The sequence below is a fragment of the Palaemon carinicauda genome, chromosome 6 (genome assembly GCF_036898095.1).
Source record: "Palaemon carinicauda isolate YSFRI2023 chromosome 6, ASM3689809v2, whole genome shotgun sequence".
In the NCBI taxonomy this organism is placed as follows: Eukaryota; Metazoa; Arthropoda; class Malacostraca; order Decapoda; family Palaemonidae; genus Palaemon; species Palaemon carinicauda.
The window spans coordinates 66652197-66672618 of record NC_090730.1 but is presented as its reverse complement, the minus strand read 5'-3'; the positions used below and the strand labels follow the sequence as shown (position 1 = coordinate 66672618).

Below are 20422 nucleotides of genomic sequence, written 5' to 3'. Positions count from 1 at the left end.
TGTATTTCAGTTACGGAACAAATGACAAATTCATAGATAATTTGTATTTTTCCTAACTATACAAACTGTAGCTATTTAACCAAACTTGCCTGCCAGCCCTATCCCCCTTGAAGTCCTACCTCCAAGCAAAGTGAGTTCAAGCACAGGTGTGTGTGAGGGGGGGTGTGTGTTAGCAAGCTACCCTCCCCTACCCCCGCTAACTAGCGGAGTGGGTAGTAAACCCTTGTTGAATTTTAATGGCTCGTCATTTCAGCTACACCGAAAGTAATACCCCTATTAAATAGCTAAGATTTGTATAGTTAGGAAAAATACAAATTATCTACGAATTTGTCTAGTTTGCGGATGATACTGTACTGGTTGCAGACACGGAAGAGAAGCTTGGCCGATTGGTGACAGAATTTTGAAGGGTGTGTAAGAGAAGGAAGTTGAGAGTTAATGTGGGTAAGAGTAAGGTTATGATATGTACGAGAAGGGAAGGTGGTGCAAGGTTGAATGTCATGTTGAATGGAGAGTTACCTGAGGAGGTGGATCAGTTTAAGTACTTGGCGTCTGTTGTTGCAACAAATGGTGGAGTGGAAGCAGATGTACGTCAGAGAGTGAATGAAGGGTGCAAAGTGTTTGGGGGCAGTTAAAGGAGTAGTGAAAAATAGAGGGTTGGGCATGAATGTAAAGAGAGTTCTATATGAGAAAGTGATTGTACCAACTGTGATGTATGGATCGGAGTTGTGGGGAATGAAAGTGACGGAGAGACAGAAATTGAATGTGTTTGATATAAAGTGTCTAAGGAGTATGGCTGCTGTATCTCGAGTAGATAGGGTTAGGAACGAAGTGGTGAGGGTGAGAACGGGTGTAAGAAACGAGTTAGCAGCTAGAGTGGATATGAATGTGTTGAGGTGGTTTGGCCATATTTAGAGAATGGAAAATGGCTGTCTGCTAAAGAAGGTGATGAATGCAAGAGTTGGTGGGAGAAGTACAAGAGGAAGGCCAAAGTTTGGGTGTATGGATAGAGTGAAGAAAGCTCTGGGTGATAGGAGGATAGATATGAGAGAGGCAAGAGAGCGTGCTAGAAATAGGAATGAATGGCAAGCGATTGTGACGCAGTTCCGGTAGGCCCTGCTGCTTCCTCCGGTGCCTTAGATGACCGCGGAGGTAGCAGCAGTAGGGGATTCAGCGTTATGAAGCTTCATCTGTGGTGGATAACGGGGAGGGTGGGCTGTGGCACCCTAGCAGTACCAACCTAACTCGGTTGAGTCCCTTGTTAGGCTGGGAGGAACGTAGAGAGGAGAGGTCCCCTTTTTTGTTCATTTGTTTGATGTTGGCTACCCCCCAAAATTGGGGGAAGCGCCTTGGTATATGTATGTATGTGTGTTGGGCAGGCTTAATAGAAAGGCCCTGGATGCCTGGTGGTTTATCAAGAGGGTGTCTTTTCCTTTTCAGATTTTTTTTCTTATCAAAACCATCCTAACTGTCCTCCCTTCAGTTGAAGTGGCTATCCTGGAGGGTATTTAGCCTTGCATGGTGTATCGGCTCCTCCTCCATGTTGACCAGTTTTTCCGACATTTTACTATAGTCTATGGGTTTCATCAATCACTTTATTTATAATTCTGTACATATTGTTTTGGTTATAATTCTTGTTAATCTAGTTTTTAAGTATGATGTCTCTTTTTTATTTCTATTAATTCTTATGCTGTCTAGAGACATTGAGGGAAATCCGGGACAAGTACGTCCTAGATTTTGTCAATGTCGTCTTCTGTATTGTAATATTCGTGGTTTTCATGCAAATATTTAAGACCTTACAGTTGCGTGCAGACAGTATGATATTCTTTTGTGCTCAGAAACTTTGGTTTCTAATATGAGGCACTCATCTGAGCTCCTTATAACTGGTTTTAAGAAGCCAATAATGTTGAAACGTGATGACATTCCTAGGGCCAGGGGAATGGCGGTGTATATTAGGACTGAGTACCCTGCTTCTCATAAGTCCTGCTATCAATGTGGATATCATGAGATTCAGGTAATAAAAGTTTGTGGCAGGCATAACAACTTTTATGTGTTCTATCTACTGGAATCCAGACATGGATGATTCTATATTCGATTGTCTTCTTACCATTATGGCTAAGATACAAGAAGATGATAGAAAGGCTTCTTTTGTCTTTGCTGGTGATTTTAATGCTCACCATAGGGAGTGGTTAAGTTCTATCTCTCCTACCAATCGCCATGGTTTAAGAGCTTTAGACTTTGCCTCTGAATCAGGCTGTGAGCAAATCATAAATGAAGCTACTCACAGGTCTGGTAATTGCTTAGACCTCGTATACACCGACTCCCCTGGCGTTATAACTAGTAAGGTTGGTTCTCCAGTCGGGACATCTGATCATGCCTTGATTTCATTAGTAGCGAAGACTGAGGAGCCTGTCCCTGATATATCATACTCGTATAAAATTTATATGAAATCCCAAGCAGACTGAAATGGGATTTTGCATGATCTTTTGCGCTGGAATTGGTCACAATTATATAGTAGTGTAGACCCTGTTGTCCCTTTGAATGAGAATCTAGTCAACATAATTGATAGGCGTATCCCTTCTCGTGTGCTAAGGTACCGAGTGAAGGACAAACCGTGGTTCAATGATAATTGTAGACGTGCTTATTTTGAGAAGCAGGAGGCCTATCATCTTTGGAAGGGTAACAGATCAGATTGGACTTGGAATAACTTTACTCAGCTTCGAGCCTTTGCTCAGAGAGTTTTTGCCTCAACTGAAAAGGAGTACAATTTAACCATAAAAGAAAACCTTTCTGGTACAACTCAGGAACATAAATGGTGGTCTACCCTTAAATCTGCACTCTTTGGTGTAGATGCAACAGTTCCTCCTTTACTTAAACCAGGTGGCTCAGTCACTCGCTGTCCAAAGGAAAAGGCAACCCTTTTGGCTGATGTTTTTGACGGTAAACAGAGTAATGAAAAACTTGAACTTCCTCATTCCTGTTTTCTTGAGGCTAAACTAACTAGTTTAGCTTTTCGATCTCGTGAGATTAAAGCTCTGTTGATGGACCTTGATGCTTATGGAGGTGTAGACCAACAAAATGGTATTTTTCCTTTGTTTTTTTTTTTATAAAGACAGCAGATTTCTTGGCTCCAAAGTTATCTGTTATTTAGCAAGAGGAGGAGATTTTAGCACTTGTTGGAGAATTGGTAATGTTACTCCTCTATGTAAATGTGTTTGTGGTAGCTCGAGTCCCACTGATTACTGCCCAATATCCATAACTCCCATATTATCTAAAGTTTTTGAACGTCTTCTGGCAAAGCGTCTTAATAGGTTTGCTGAAGGTAATCATCTACTCCCTAGTTTGCAATTTGGTTTTCGTAAAGGTCTTGGAGCTTGTGATGCCCTTCTTACAATCTCCAATGCTGTACAGAAATCCCTTGATTGTGGTCAGGAAGTTCGTATGATTGGCCTTGATTTTAGTGCTGCCTTTGATCGTGTTAATCATGAGGCCCTTGTTTTCAAACTGAAACAGTTGGGAGTGGGTGGGTTGTTTCTTAGTATTATTATTGATTTTTAAGTAATAGATCTAAAAGAGTTGTTGTTGATGGGCATCATAGTGAGTATAGGAATGTGATATCCAGTGTTCCACAGGGTAGTGTTCTTGGCCCATTACTTTTCATACTATATACACATGACATTTGGTTTGGCCTAGATAACAAGCTTGTTGCATATGCAGATGATGCTAATCTCTTTGCATCAATTCCATCCCCTGAATGTAGATCTGGGGTTGGTGAATCCCTTAATAGAGATTTAGTTAAAATTAGTGCATGGTGCAAATTATGGGGTATGAAGTTGAATCCTCACAAAACTCAAAGTATGATTGTAAGTAGGTCAAGGACGGTGGCTCCTCAACATCCAGATCTCAGTATTGATAATATTTCTTTAAATTTGTATGACTCTTTTAGAATTTTAGGTGTGATTCTCGACAGCAAATTTACTTTTGAGAAACACATTAGGTCTGTGTCTTCTTCAATTGCACAAAAAATTGGCTTATTGAGAAAGTCTTAGGATTTTCGGTGATCAATTTATTCTTAAGAAGTGTTTTAATTCTTTAATTCTACCTTGTTTTGAGTATTGTTCTCCTTTCTGGTGTTCAGCCGCTGATTCTCATCTTAATTTGTTGGACAGAAACTTACGGTCTATTAAATTTCTTATTCCTGATCTAGATATTAATCTTTGGCACCGTCGTTCAATTAGTTCATTATGCATGTTGCATAAGATTTCTCTTAACTCTGACCATCCTTTACATTCAGATCTCCCTGGACAATTTTGTCCTGTTCGTAATACTAGGCAAGCAGTTAATTCTAATAGCCAGGCCTTCTCCATCATGAGACTCAATACTACACAGTATTCAAGAAGTTTTATTCCAGCTGTTACTGAGTTGTGGAATGATCTTCCTAATCGGGTAGTTGAATCAGTAGAACTTCAAAAGTTCAAAGTTGGAGCAAATGTTTTTATGTTGACCAGGCTGACATGAGTCTTTTTATAGTTTATATACGACATGTGTTTTTGACGTTAATAGTTTATATATGACATATCTGTTTTGACGCTGTTACTGTTTTTAGAATGATTTATTGTTAATTTGTTCTCGTCATTTATTCATTTCCTTATTTCCTTTCCTTACTGGGCTATTTTTCCCTATTGGAGCCCTGCAGCTTATAGCATCTTGCTTTTCCAACTAGGGTTGTAGCTTGGCTAGTAATAATAATAATAATAATAATAATAATAATAATAATAATAATAATAGGGACTGAGACACGTGTCATAAGTTGATCTGGACGTATGTCACTTAAAAAGTGTTTTCCGTAGATTTATTATGCTGCTTCATGATTTGGGTATTATCTAAGTCGTCGTCATTATCATCATTTCCTCCTACGCCCATTAATGCAAAGGGCCTAGCTTAAATTTCGTCAGTCGTCTCTAACCTGGGCTTTAAATTCAATACTTCTCCATTTATCATCTACAATACTTCGCGGTTCATATTTCTCAGCCATGTAGACTTGGGTCTTCCAACTTTCTAGTGCCTTGTGGAGTCCAGCTGAACGTTTGCTTAACTAATATCTCTTAGGGAGTGTGAAGAGCATGCCCAAACCTTCTTTATCTACCCCTTTTCATGATCTCATCCACATGTGGCATTTGAGTAATCTCTCATAGTTTCATTTCTAATTCTGTCCTGCCATTTAACTCCCAATATTCTTCTGAGGGCTTTGTTCTCAAATTCACTAAATCTGTTGGAGATTGTTTAATTGTCATACTGTACCATGATTCATGTCCATATAGTAACACCAATCTCACTAAACTGATATATAGTTTGATTTTTATATGTAATTCCGGGCAATTTGATTTCCAAATTTTACTTAACCTAGCCATTGTCTGATTTGATTTTTTCAATCTTTCACTAAACTCTAATTTTAAAGACCTTGTATTGGAGATTATAGTTTCCAAATATTTGAATGGTTCTACCTCATTAATACTTTCTCCTTCCAAGGATATTTCATCTTCCATTGCATACTCCATTCTCATCATCTCTGTCTTTCTTCTATTTATCATCAGCCCAACCTCGTGTGATTGCATTCTTGTAAGCAAGCATTGCAAATCGTGTGGTATTCTGCTAACAAGGACAGCATCATCATCATACTATAGGTCTGCTAATTCCTATCACCAATCCATTCCAAACCTTCTCTACCATCTCCGCCTGTTCTACTCATAATAAAATCCATGAGGAGTAGCAGAATTTACACCGTTAGCTTACTTGTCCTTTGCTGCCTTGAAACCTGAACGATGGCATTCTTCCTGGGCAGTAAAAGTCTTCTGTGACATCTTCCAAAACAAACCTGTTGAGCAATAAAAACCTGTATATAGATTTATACCTTATGATATTGTAATGAAAATTATTTCAAATTAAAACTATTCTTTATGTACTAGTTACTGAAATTTTTATGCATATGTATGCTAATTAACATTTAGGTTAAGTGTGCGCACACTGCATCAAATGACGGTTACATAAATCAAGAAAGCAAATACTAAGAATTTCACATAAATGTTCATAAACTTGAACAATATTCAAATTGCAGTACTGTACTGTTAATTACTGTACTGTACTTAAATGTTTACACTAAACACTTTTACGTTAAGCATGTGTACATTTCAACAATTGATGGTAAATCAAGAAAGCAAATAAAAATTTCACATAAATGTTGATAAACTTACCAGTTTCATCTATATTCCAGACTTGTTTTAGTTCTTACCTCTCCTCCTTGATGATGCTGTAAAGCTCCTCATGGAAAAATTTTGCTCCTCATGGTCTGCAGAGGTCGACTCGTCAGTAATTTTCCTGTTTTTCAATGCAAAATACTGTTTAAACTTCTTAAACTAGCCTTTGTTGGCTTGGAAAGACATACAGTTTGCAGGGGAGATGTGCTTTCCTGACTGGTTGATGACTGAGGTTCATTTTGAGTGAAATGTCAGAACAGAGACTTAGCGTTTTGCTGGATGATGAGCAAGTTGAAGGCTATTCCCCTGCGATACTGATCCTCAGTCCCCAAAAATGGGGCATTTTAAATATTCAACTTCCCTGGTAGTTACATACATATAGCTTAATCGCGCGTTTCGTCCCGCGCACGGCAGAAATTCAAATTTCGCGGCAATCACCGCCAGGTGAGTAGGTGATCATACATGAGCGCCATCTCTCAGTAGGTAACTGGAACCATTCCCAACATTCCTCAGAAATTCCCTGCCGTTGATCGAATCAACACTTCGGAAATTTGTTTCGTTGATTTTACTTTACAATTTGGTGAAGTACCTTTTGTTTGATTATTGTTGATGGCTTTCGCTGCTTTTTTTTTGGATATTCCCTTTGACTTTTCACTCAGTTTAGATAGACTTGGTTGGTTTTTTGACCTGGACTTTTTTCTGATTACAAAATGGCTGACTCTGTAATAAGAAGGTGTGTTAGAGGATGCAAGACTCGTATGCCTAAGGCCTCTGTTGATCCTCACTCAATATGTAATAGTTGCAGAGGGCATGAATGTGCTTTTAGTGACAGATGCGTTGAATGTCGGTCTTTATCTGATAGAGAGTGGAAGGAGTTTGATCGCTATGTTAAGCGATTAGAGAAGGATAGGCTTAGAAGAGCTAGATCGACCAGTGTTCTTTCCAATAGATTGTCTGATAGTCATATTCCGCTATGGTGTCGAAGGTAAGTGAGCCTTCTTTGAAGGATGTGTTGGCTGCAATTTCAGCCTTAGGTGCACAGGTTCAATCCCTTACTTTGGAAAAAGAAGTTATGTGGGGGGCAGTGCGTGGCTTGCAAAGCAAGTTTGTGAATAGTGAAAGTGAAGTGGAGGGTGCGTCCGTTCGTGTCCGTCATAATCCCAGCCTGGGACCTCTTCCATGCTCCCCAACCCGTGGGAGAAGGAATCTCGAAAGGCGAAAGGATATGTCAGACCTTGATCAGTGAACGGACGTCCCCTCGAGCGATCCTGTTGACGCTTCCCAGGACGCTCCCCCTCGCCGCAGGAAAGTCGAGGTAAGAAAGTGTTCTTCCTTGTCGGTTGACGCAAAACCTAGACGTGGTTGGCGTCAACCCCTTCTTTCAAGGCCTCTCAAGAGACGTAAGTCTCCTGCTAAGTTACAGCAACCATCCTGCAGTAACTGGAGCTCGCCGGAAGTTTTTCTTTCGGAAGAAGACGACATGCCAGCGCCTAAACAGTCACGTAAGGCACAGTTCGTCGGAGGAAGAGGGTGCTCATTTTACTTCTGTGCACGCTTCTCCCCCTCCCCCAGATTGGGAGATTTCGCAAAGACTTTCTCCTCCTGGTGGCCAGACGACAACGGTTGACTCTCCCTTGCAGCGATCGGTACGCAGTTCAGGCTGGAAGCATGCAGCAAACTGGACGCATGCAGCAGGCTGGACGCATGCAATCAGGACGTGTCTCCGCAGCATGGTAGACAATCAGTTGTCTCTCCCTCGTGGCATGCTGGACGCGCAGTTAACGCTTCCTCGCATCAGGCTGGACGCGCAGTTAACGCTTCCTCGCATCAGGCTGGACGCATGCAAGCAGGACTTTCCCACGCAGCACGCTGGACGCAATGTTGACGCTTCCTTGCAGCACGATGGAAATATGCTGGAAGCACATGAGCATGACTCTCCCTCGAGATATGTGGGAGTTTGGCAAGACGCACGCAAGCGTGACGCTTCCTTGCAACTGGCTGGAATCTTACACGACGTTCCATACAGCATGATGAGTTTTTTCTGGAAAACGAGAATCAACAGAATGAGGTGGGTTTGTCTCCTACTCATTCTACTCTGGAGATCGATATCCCCTTAGCCGAAGTTTCAGAGGAGGAAACCCAGGAAACGCTGCATGCAGCTGATCTTAAAAAATTGCTGGCTGTTCTAGCTAAATTGTATCCAGAGGACTTTACTCAGCCTATGCCTCAAAGCCCGCCCTTGCAGTTTTTGAAGGGCTGACCCCGGAAACCATCCTCGTTCAAGAAAATGGTTCTTGCCAGATCGGTAAAGAGAGCTTTCTCAACTCTCAATCAATGGACTTCCAAGAGAAAGGATCTAGGGAAGGCCTCCTTTTCCTTTCCCTCTACTAGACTGGCCTCCAGATCTAATGTTTGGTATGAGACTGGGGAGGTTCTCGGTTTGGGAGTTCTTGCCTCCTCTCAGGGAGACTTCTCCAAATTTGTTGACGCCTCATGCAGGTCAGCCATGAGCAAGTCTTAAGATAATGTGGTCCACTTCTGAGATAGACCACTTGCTGAAGGGTATTTTTTGGACTATAGAAGTCTTCAGCCTAATGGACTGGATTCTCGGAGCCTTCGCAGAGGCCACACATCCAAAGAACGAAGCACAGATGCATCTGATTGCCTGTCTTGATAAGGCCGTGAGGGATGGGTCCGTCGAACTCTCCGCCATTTTCACGGCAGGAGTTCTTAAAAAGAGGGCTATGCTACGTTCCTTCCTATCTTCAGGTTTGACACTTGCTTAGAGATCAGAGCTTTTATTTGCTCCTTTGGGTAACCATCTCTTCCCTTCTGACTTAGTGAAGGACTTGTCGGCAGCTCTTGCACAACAGGCTACGCAAGACCTTATCTCTAGGACTGCCAAGAAAGTCCTCCCGGCTAGCTTTTTAGCAAGGAAGCAAAAGGAAGCTCCTCCCACTCACCAGCCCTTTCGTGGGAGAGCCCCTACGAGGGGAACTCAGAGAATTGCTGCTGGAGGACAACCTCGCAGATTCTCAAGGCAACAACCCAAATCAAAGAAGTGAGCCCTGCAACCTCCAGACATTAGTGGGAGCCAGGTTATCCCACTTTTGGCAAGAGTGGAGCCAAAGGGGGGCGGACGTCTGGACCATCGATGTCCTGAAGGAGGGGTACAAGATCCCCTTCCTGAGAATGCCTCCCATGTCGTCGGAACCCTTAGAGTTGACAGCAACCTACTCAGGGAACAAGGCAGCAGCTCTTCAAGAGCAAGTCAACCTAATGCTGTCGAAATCAGCCATAGAAGTAGTAGAGGACACCTCTTCGAAGGGTTTTTACAACAGACTTTTTCTAGTTCCGAAGAACTCGGGGGATGGAGACCTGTTCTGGATTTCAGTCCCCTGAACAAGTTCGTCAGCAAAGTCAAATTTGCCATGGAAACTTCTGCGTCAGTCCTAGCAGGCACCAGACAGGGAGACTGGATGGTGTTATTAGATCTGCAGGACGCGTATTTCCACATCCTGATACACCCGAACCACAGAATATTTCTAAGATTCGTGTTCCTAAAAACTACTTATCAGTTCAAAGCACTCTATTTTGGACGAGCACGGCTCCCTATGTTTTTACCCGATTGGTTGCCAACGTGGCTCACTGGCTACATCTAAAGGGAGTACGGATATCTATGTACCTGGACGATTGGCTACTCAAAGCCAGGTTGCAAGAAAAGTGTCTGGAGGCTCTTCAAATTACAATGTCCTTGATGCAACTGCTAGGTCTGATGGTGAACCTGGCCAAATCTCAACTGACACCCTCGCTTTTCCAGCCCCGAAACGCATTCTAGATTGCCTCGTAAAGGTGCGACACTTCCTAGACATACGATCCTGCTCGGTAAGAGAATGGATGAGTCTTCTGGGTACCCTCTCATCGATTGAACAGTTCGTATCCCTGGGAAGACTTCATTTTGGACGAGAGGTCAAAGTCTAGAAAAGTAGATTCCGATTCCTCTGGGGATCAGGAATCACTTGAGTTGGTGGGACGATGCCAACAAACTCCTGGAAGGCCTTGAACTTTATCAGAGGAACCCTGACCTAGTGTTGTATTCCAACGCCTCAGACATGGGGTGGGGTGCAACACTGGGGAAGGCCAAGATATCAGGTCTGTGGGAAGAGTCTCAGAGGAAATGGCACATAAACATCAAGGAGCTAGTGGCCATTCACCTAGCACTAATGCACTTTCAGGAGGAAGTCCAAGGAAAATTAGTTCAGGTCAACGCAGACAACACCACAGCGTTGGCCTACATCAAGAAGTAGGGAGGCACTCATTCAGACTCACTTTATGAGGCTGCAAGAGATCTACTACTGTGGGCGAATGCGAGGGACATAACCCTGATAACTCGTTTCATAGAAGGGGAAAAGAACGTCGGGGCGGACCTTCTCAGCAGAGGAAGACAAGTTCTAACTACAGAGTGGACCCTACATCACGAGGTGTGCACCAGCCTTTGGATGTTGTGGGGCCAATCCTCGATAGACCTTTTCGCTACACAAATGACAGAGAGGTTACCAGTGTATTGCTCTCCAGTTCCAGACCAGGAAACAGCTGCGGTGGACGCTTTTCTCTTGAATTGGGAAGGACTAAACGTGAACGCTTTTCCACCATTCAAGATCTTGGACAGAGTCCTGAAAAAGTTCAGGGAGTCGCACAACTCTGGCATGACCCTGATAGCTCTGTTTTGGCCCATGAAACCTTGGGTGGCAGAAGTGATGGAGTGGCTGGTAGATACCCCCAGAACCTTACCAAGTCGGAGCGATCTACTCAAACAGCCACACATAGAGAGGTGCCATCAGAATCTCCCCGCTCTCAATCTGACTGACTTTCGACTATTGAAAAGCTGGCAAGAGCGAAGGGCTTTTCAAGGGAAGCTGCACGAGCTATCGCGAGAGCTAGAAGGACGTCCACTATTAGGGTTTACCAATCTAAGTGGGACGTATTTAGATACTGGTGCAGGACTAACAAATTTTCCTCTACCAGTACCTCTATAGCCCAAATAGCAGACTTTCTGTTGTATTTGCGAACAAAAGAAAAGATGGCTGTACCTACCATCAAGGGTTACCGCAGCATGCTAGCCTCCGTCTTTCACCACAGACACATTGACGTGTCGGGTAACAAGGATCTCTCGGATCTCATTAGATCTTTTGAGACTGCTAAGAGAAAGGACAATCTAACCCCCTCTTGGAACCTGGATGTAGTCCTGGCCTTTTTGACCTCAAGTAGGTTTGAACCTCTTGACAAGGCGTCTTGGAAGGATCTTACCAAAATGACTTTATTCCTAGTTGCATTGGCTACAGCCAAAAGAGTAGGAGAGTTACAAGCCATCAGCAAGAAGGTGGGCTTTAATGGAGACAATGCAGTTTTCTCCCTTCAGCTAGGTTTTCTCGCCAAGAACGAGAATCCTTCTCGACCTTAGCCAAGATCTTTTACCATTCCAGGGCTATCTCACTTAGGTGGACGGAAGAAGGAGAGAGGCCTTTGTCCAGTGAGAGCTCTGAAATTTTATCTTCACGCATCCAAAAACCTGAGGGGACAAGCAGACAACCTCTGGTGCTCAGTTAAAAAGCCCTCTTTGCCCTTATCAAAGAATGCCCTGGCTTTTTTTTATTAAGGATTTGATAAGGGAAGCTCACCAGAATTGTGAGGAAAGAAGTTTCCCAATCCTTAAGGTAAAACCACATGAGGTTAGAGCTGTAGCTACTGTACAGTACTTCTATGGCTTACAAGCAAAATAAGTCAATGAAGTCAATTTTGGAGGTTACTTTCTGGCGAATTAAATCAATCTTCGCAGACTGTTATCTTAGAGATGTCCAGACCCAATATGAACCCTGGGTCCGTATGTTACCTCCGGCATCGTAGTTGGAGAAAGGTCTACTGCCTCTTCCCTATAACTTTTTTGATTATATATCCTTGCCTTTTTCCTGTACAGTACTTGTGTTCACAGGTTGTCTGTGCAGGTTGTTGCAGCCTTCCACAGTCTGGGATGCAAGTCAAGTTAGTTTTTTATGGTGTGTGTTTTTAGTTTTTTGAGTAGGTGGTCATAATCATTATCTATGGCTATGTCAGGTTAGCAAGGGTGGAAGTCTAGCCACGCTAAGGTCGAGGACCTTGTGGCAGCCCCATAGAGACTTTTACAGCCCCCTGGGTGGATCGCCGAGTCTCTTAAGGAATGCAGGCAAATAAGGCAGGTTAACTATGAAGCCAGCTTCCTTATCAGGTAAAAACCAGATTATTGGTACTACTAATTTGTAGATATTAATAATTTTACGAATTCCCGATGGGATAGGGTTTTCTACCCGCCACCAATGGTGTCAATCAGCTATATATATGTAACTACTAGGGAAGTTACATATTTAAAAATGGTATTTTTATTATAAAATACATTTTTAAATATACTTACCTGGTAGTTACATATATAAAAGGGCCCTCCCTCCTCCCCTCTGAAAACAGGGGCATGGAATTTCTGAGGAATGTTGGGAATGGTTCCAGTTACCTACTGAGAGATGGCGCTCATGTATGACCACCTACTCACCTGGCGGTGATTGCCGCGAAATTTGAATTTCTGGCGTGCGCGATGAAACGCTGGATTAAGCTATATATATGTAACTACCAGGTAAGTATATTTAAAAATTTATTTTATAATAAAAATACTATTTTTCCATTCAGATCATGCCCTTTTCCCTTGCCTTCGATACAACCTTTGCTCTGCTACTTCTTTGGGTTACTGGCAGCCATGGCAGCATGAATCTTCTTCTCATTCTTCTCCATGGTACTCTCATTCAGCCCGAAAAATCGTTCTACGGTTACATACGACATCCCTTCCTTGCACTTATCAAACTCTTGCACCTTCTCTTATAGAGTCATGACCTTCATCTGCCACTTGGCAGCACCTTGAGAAGATGAAGCATCTCTCTTTGGGGCCATGAGGTCGATAAAGGAAGATCAAGATCACTTGTTGCTTGACAAACACTAGCAGGAGGTGGTGTTACAATGACAGATGCTAGGAGAATGAGATAGAGTTAGCAAGAGATGAGGTGTTCTGTGGGGCCAGGCAGGGAAACGACATGAAGAAGATCAGGTGCAAAGGAGCACAGGCGGACAGTTTAAAAATGTCGGGCTACAAGCAGCAATGCTAACTGCATAACCACGAATGTGTGAAATTTTATTTAAGGGTTATACGGATGTGAGCTGCTAATAGCTGAATCTGCAAAGACGTAGGGCTGACTCTATAAAGATGGTTAATTACAGATGAGATATCATTTAGAGACAATCTTGAGTCCCGCATTTTAACTATCTTTTGAAAAATAATCAGGAGTCACATATTTGAAACAGTATTTTGAGATGGTTTGTCATCAGTAATATAGACCAATTGAGTAGAATAATAATTTTTTTTATACTGCACTGTTAATTCTATAAATGACGTATCTCTTTCATTTACTGGTATCCCACCTCAATCAGAGTATGGGAGTCAGCAAAATTAATATCGGGAGGTTTCTAGAAATAAGCAGAATTTGAATAATGGAATTTGTTACTTGTATACTCACCTGATGTTCATATACATGCCTACCTTCCACCCCTCTAACTTGTGATGTCAAGAGGATAGGGAATAGTTTCAACTTCAACTTCTATTCCATTAACCACTGTAGTGTCTCATTAGTTTACTATTTTATTTGATTTCAGTCTTTTTACACCACTATGACCTATGCAAAAGATGATGTTTTACAGAATACAAATATATCCTCTAAAATTATCTTGTAAAACAGTAGTTTTTTTAAACCCTTCTGCTTCTATTTAAATGGGAATGAAACATATTAAGTCACATGAATTAGATATATGTATCCCTTCTGTGTTATTAATTCTTTATTTGTTTTGGTTAAATATATTTTTGTTTAGAAAATATTTAAAGATCATAGTTTTATAAAATTCCTCTTCAATATACTGTACTGGTATCAGCCAATAAAGCTTTTGGATTTTAGTGATTTGCTATTTTTATAGCCTCCCAAACAACCCAGTCTTATCAACACAAGGATGGAATTCAAATTCTCTAGATTAAAAGAACATGTATTAAATTTAAACATAGACATATTACAATTTTATAAAAAGAAGCAGTTACTGTATTGAGCAGTCTGTAGAATTGATAATGTCCTGAGAGAACATTTCGTTAGTTACAGTATGGCTGGTGTAACCTGTATACTTAAACGAATAGGATTTTTAGTGCTGTTCTTGTTTGTTTTCAGAACGGAACAGCCATACAATGTTATAAAAAAGGGCGGAAACAAGCCTCGTGGAATGACAGTAGAACAGTTGGTGAGGTTCCTAAATGAAGAACAGAGGGACCCTCGCCTCAACGAAATTTTGTACCCTTATGCTGATGCAGCAAAAGCTAAAGAAGTCATCAGAGATTTTGAAATGGTGAAGGAAAATATTGCGAAAAGTAAGTGTGAACATTCATGAATGTATTCTTTAGTATATACAGTATATGAGAGAGAGAGAAAGAGCTATTTTATTTTAGTAAAGCAAGAATTCAGCCTAATAAAATTCTCATTATTTTTCTTTTAAGGCTACTAGGAGAATTCTTTGCAAAATTTTACCAATTATTATTTCTGCACATTGTAGTAATTAGGGTCTGAGATTTATTTTTTAATTGAATATTAAGATTACTCTACAGGTCTGTTTTCCTTTCAATTTATGTTTAATTGAGTACAATATATTATGAACACCTAAAAGGGTTTTGTAATGCTATTCTAATCATTTTCAGATGTACTGGGCTGCGAAGGCTTTTTGAGATACCTGATGTCGGATGAAAACGTCGTAATGTCCATGGAGAAGGTTGACCAATATGCTGATATGGATCAGCCACTTTCACATTACTTTATAAATTCTTCCCATAACACTTACCTTATAGGTATGTTGTAACTTATACTTGTAAAAATATGGTTATTGCTATGCTGACAGTCAGTCTTAAAGAATGGTAATGTACTGTATGCCTGGACATCTGTCTCTAAACCTGTTACCATTATCTCATGAAACTGCTAAGGATCACATAGGAATGTTGACTTTCTGCAGTTTAGGATTTAAGAAATTTAATAGATAGGGTTAGCAAGAGCTGAGCTGTGATATGGTTGGACACCTGAGCTAATGGATTAATGCTGAAATTAGATATATATTTTGAAGGATAGTTCTTAAAAGGTTTTATAGTGTAATATCTGTTTCAAATGAATATAATTGTTAAATAATCAGAATAAGAGTGATGGTCAACCTGCACAAAAAATAATCTTGAGATTTATTCAAAGTAATTTCTCTTGAGATGTAATAATAGCTACTTCTCTTGAGATTCATGCACATAAACAGGCCCCATAATAATTCCTGGTGGCTTTATTAAGGCAGACCTTGAATTTTCAGTTGTCTAAATTGTCTTTGTTTTATATTTATCTAATACTATTTAGATATTGTTATTGTATTCAATAGCCAATAGAAACTATTGTGATGAATAATGTATTACATAGATACCATATATGATTATCATTGTTGTAAATTGTTTTTACTCTGCTTTTTTATATTTAAGGCTTATTAATAATCTTTTAGGTTTTACTTTTGCATATTTTTTGGATAAGTTTATTATAGCCTTATATTTAGGAAGCTGTGCAGCTGTAGCCTTCTTCTAAATTGATATCATACAGTAGTATTTTACCGAGTGTGTAATTCTCATTTTCTTGGCCATAATAGTGTTTGATTTTTAAGTTTATTAATATTTATTTGGTATGAAGAATACAACTATAGCAGTTCAGGGATAATTGTCCTTTTCCTTTTTAGTTTACTTTATTTTTTTGCATATGTTTCCCACATAGGTGCTTAAGATCAAGAAATAAGCAAGGAAAATTTTGATGCTCTTTTAATGCATAAAAACTAATTATTAGATATTTTAGTGGAAAGTAATCTTTTGATCATATACGTAGTATTTCAAATCATTTGAAAATAACAACAGGTATCCAGTTTTGGATTGATTGAAGGATATGAGTAAGAAGAACAATATGAAAAAATATTGATAACATACCATATTGATAAAAAGAAAATGTATATTTAAAAAAAAAACTAGTCCAGTAGAACACAACTCCAATAACTCTTTAGGTCAGCCCTATGAGTTTTGAAATAATAGGTGGTCTGTTTTAAAAATTATATCTCAAGTCAAGGAAAATGAATACTCTTTTGCTCCTAAGTTAGACATCAATAATTTGTCACTTAAGGAAGTAAAGTAGTGGAATTATATCAACGTGTTAAACTTTTAAGAGTTACAGAAGAATAAAGTTTTTAGAGCCTGTATTCATTATGCTAAAACAAAAAGTGGAAGGAAGACTGGGAGGGTTGATAGATATACATAAGCAACAGTTTGGGTTTATGAAAGGGAAGAGCACAGTTGAGGCTATTATTATAGTAAGTTAAGTCCAAGAGTAGTGTCTAGAAGGGAAAAGAAAAGTTTACATCTTTTGTGTATCTTGAAAAGGCTTACGATAGAGTACTAAGAAGGTTAGTTTATTGGTGTTTGCGAAAGAGAGGAGTACTGGAGAAGTTGGTAAGGTTAGTGATGATGTTGTATGAGGGGTTAAGAACCACCATATAATTAAAATATAGGGAGACTGAGGCATACCCTGTGGCAGGGATCTGCTCTGAGTCAATTTCTGTTCCTCGTGTTATAGACACTTTGTCATTAGAAGTAAAGAAAAAAGAAGGATTGGGGGAACTGATGTTTACTGATGATCTAGCAATTATAGTAAACAGAAGAATTGCAAGAAAGGTTTTTTTCCATGGAAATGATCCCTAGAAAGGAAAGGATTGAAGGTGAACATTGGAAAGACAGAGCAAATTATTAGTAATAGAGAAGGACATGAAGACTGAAGCCCTGTCCACACGATCAAGCATGCCTGACGGGCAAACTATGATACCAGGCCACAATAGTTAGTGAAAATAAGGGTTGATGACATCAGAAGCGGGAAAACTAAAGGCAGGGATCTGGCAACACTGTATGATGCCAGATCCTTGTTTGTGGTTTTCTCGCTTCTGGCATCATTAACCCTCATTCTTACTAACTATTGTGGTCTGGTATCACTGTTTGCCCGTTGGGCATGCTCGACCGTGTGGACAGGGCTTTAAACATTCAAGGGAAAGATTGTACAGGGCTGAAACAGAATAATGAGTTTAATGGGTTCAAGTTCGTATAAAAAACTTTTTATGGCAATAATTCTTTGGATAAAGTTTGTTTGCCCAAAGTACTTCATGATAAAGCACACATAAGGTATAAAGTTCCTGTCAAAAGTTTGTAATGAAAAAAAAAATTGTAAGAAGTATTTGGCGTGCAAATGTTTTTTAGAAAATATTTTTAATGCGTAAATGTCTGTATGGAAAAGTTTTGTATGCAAATTTTTGTATACAACTTCATACGCAAATATTCCTATGGAATAAATTTCATTTAAATAAAATACACACGTAAATTTTCATGGATATTTGTGTCCTTGAAAGCCGACCCTACTGACAACAACCATCACTACTGCCACCGCCACTGCCCGCTTTGCCTCTTCACCGACAACCATTATTGTAACTTGCACTTTACCACTGCCATATTCCCATTAATGCAAAATGATATACATTGAGCACACAGACATGATGAGCAATTGCCTCCAGGAATTGAAATTTAGATAATACGAACTCATACATTGCATATCTCCACCACCAATACTGAAATTACTACTGAGTAGATCTTTATAAAATCATGCATCTTGAGAGACTTTCTTAGCTGAAATTTTTATAAAAGATTTATCATTCTTCATTTACAAATTAGATAAAAGCTTTGCCCTTCCTCAAAATGCATGTGAAAATATAAAAGATACTATATTCAGATTTATCAGCAAATCTACTCTCATACCACTTTCTTGGCCTAAACCCAGTTCCAAACTTCACCAAATTTCATTAATATTAAAAAAAACTAAAGTTTAAGATACCTTGTTGGTAGGAAGGGAGGCTAAAGGTCAGACAGAAAATATACAAACAGACATGAGTGAATACATAATATCCAATTGTATCCATAAAACTGCATTTCTCTTTGATTGTGATTCCCTTGTTTGCATTATACGTCCCTAAAAGTAACAGTTTCTTTCCCGTTGTGACATGTCAAGAATGTTACTCAAACCAAAATGATAAGAATACCATCAAGATAATGAGAGAATGTATATCCCAGCTAGTTACTTACGTTACAGCATTTGTATACCGTAGCTTCACCATTATACTGTACCTATATTATGGGCCAGTTGCCTGATGCACTCTCCAATGCTTTCTATCAAAGGCATTCTCTTCCATCAAAACCTCTTCTCTCCATATCATCCTTCACCTTGTCTTGCCATCTAATTCTCTGCCTCCCTCTTGATCTTTTCCCCCTAACAAGTTCCTCCCAAGCTCTCTCCCACGCCCTCACCACCATCCATCCTCAACATATGCCCACACCATCTGAGTTGTGACACTGTAATCTTCACAATGCTTGCCATTCTTATTTCATCCTTCTCCAATCTTTCAATTAATGATATTCCCATTATCCATCTCGGCTTTCTCATCTGTGTTTTTTTCAAGTGTTGCTTCCTCTTTTTGTTCTAGAGCCCACGTTTCCAATCCATACATTAACACTCATTTTATTACTAGGCTTTAGATGTTAACTTTTATCTTGATTGTCATTTTCTTATCACATCCCACTCTTGCTACCTCCCTCTACTTTTCCTTAGCTGCTTTTATCCTATCTCAACTTCAGCCCACATCCCCCCTCCCGGCGTATAGTAGATCCCAAGTATCTGAATTGTTCCACCTGTTTTATAGCCTAGTCTCTACAGTACTTTCATGAATATCTATCCTGTCCTTACCTTCCTTACTGCTCACTATAGCTTCAGTCTTATCCACATTTACTCTCAAGCCACCCCTCTCCAAGCCACTCTACAACTCTTCTCTGTAAATACAGGTATTCCTAATTTTCAGGAGTAATCACCAAATCATCTGCAAATAGTAACTTCCACAACTCTTCATTTCTGATCTCTTCGCTAACACATCCAAGACCAAAACAAATAAAATTAGGCTTAATGCTGACCCTTAATGTAATTCAATGCTAATTTCAAAGATTTCTATTTCCTAAACAGCTGTTATTAATTTAGTCCGTGTTCTTTTGTACAACATCTCTGCTATTATAACCAATTTCTCTGGAACTTTCCTCTTCCTCAAGCCCCAAAATATCACTTCTCTTTGTATTCTATCATAAGCCCTATCATAAAAACACAGAAGAGTTTCTGCTTTCCCTCTAACGGTCTAACCTCTTTTGCTGTAGCTACCTTACTATAAAGATGGTATCCAAAGTCCCTCCCCCCCCTTCATGAATTTATACTGCTGTTTCCCAATCTTTACAATCTTTCTCAATTTCTCATTGGAACCTTCTCAAAAACTTTCAAACCATGCTCTGTTAGTTTCATTCCCCTATAGTTACCACAATCCATGATATCACCTTTCTGCTTAAATATATAAATACCATTACACTCTCCTTCCATTCTTTATGCTTTATTTCCTCTTCCCATAGTGGTCCTAATGAATCTAGCATTCATTTTCCCCCTCTGCATTGACCATTTCAACTTGAAACTAATGGACCTGGTGCTTTATCATTTTTCATTTTACTCAATGTCCACCTCACTTCTGTACAGTATTGAGTATTGGCATCATTGGCTCTTCCACCTTATATGCTTCTCCCAGCTCCTTTCTCTCATTTTCAGTATTCAATAGCTGTTCAAATTATTCTCTCCATCTCCTCTTAATGTCTTCATCCCTATGCAATATATTTCCATTTCTATCCTTGATAACTTCCAGTTGACCTAAATCCTTTTTTAGCCTTTTCCTCAAGTTTGAAGTCTTATAGATATCCTTTTCTCTTTCTCTTGTTCTAATAGTTGAATGCAATTTCCTCCTAGAATCTGTTTTCTTTCCTCTGTACTGTTCTTCTGCACCCTCTGTATGCCTTACTTTGTAGTCCTGAAATTCCTTCGATTTTCTTTTAACCAACTCTTGCACCTCTCTGTCCCACCACCGCCTTTCTCCTTTTGACACACCAT

General features: G+C 39.9%; 1 protein-coding gene across 11 annotated transcripts in view; it reads left to right on the top strand.

Annotated features, from left to right (window-relative positions):
* The window catches only part of Plc21C (Phospholipase C at 21C), a 935201-nt gene that overhangs the window by 434676 nt on the left and 480103 nt on the right, over positions 1-20422 (top strand). For all 11 annotated transcript variants that reach the window (XM_068375234.1, XM_068375236.1, XM_068375240.1 and 8 more), the window contains 2 exons: positions 14534-14730; positions 15055-15201. In XM_068375234.1, the coding sequence (XP_068231335.1) occupies positions 14534-14730; positions 15055-15201 (344 nt within the window). The remainder of the gene's footprint in view (positions 1-14533; positions 14731-15054; positions 15202-20422) is intronic.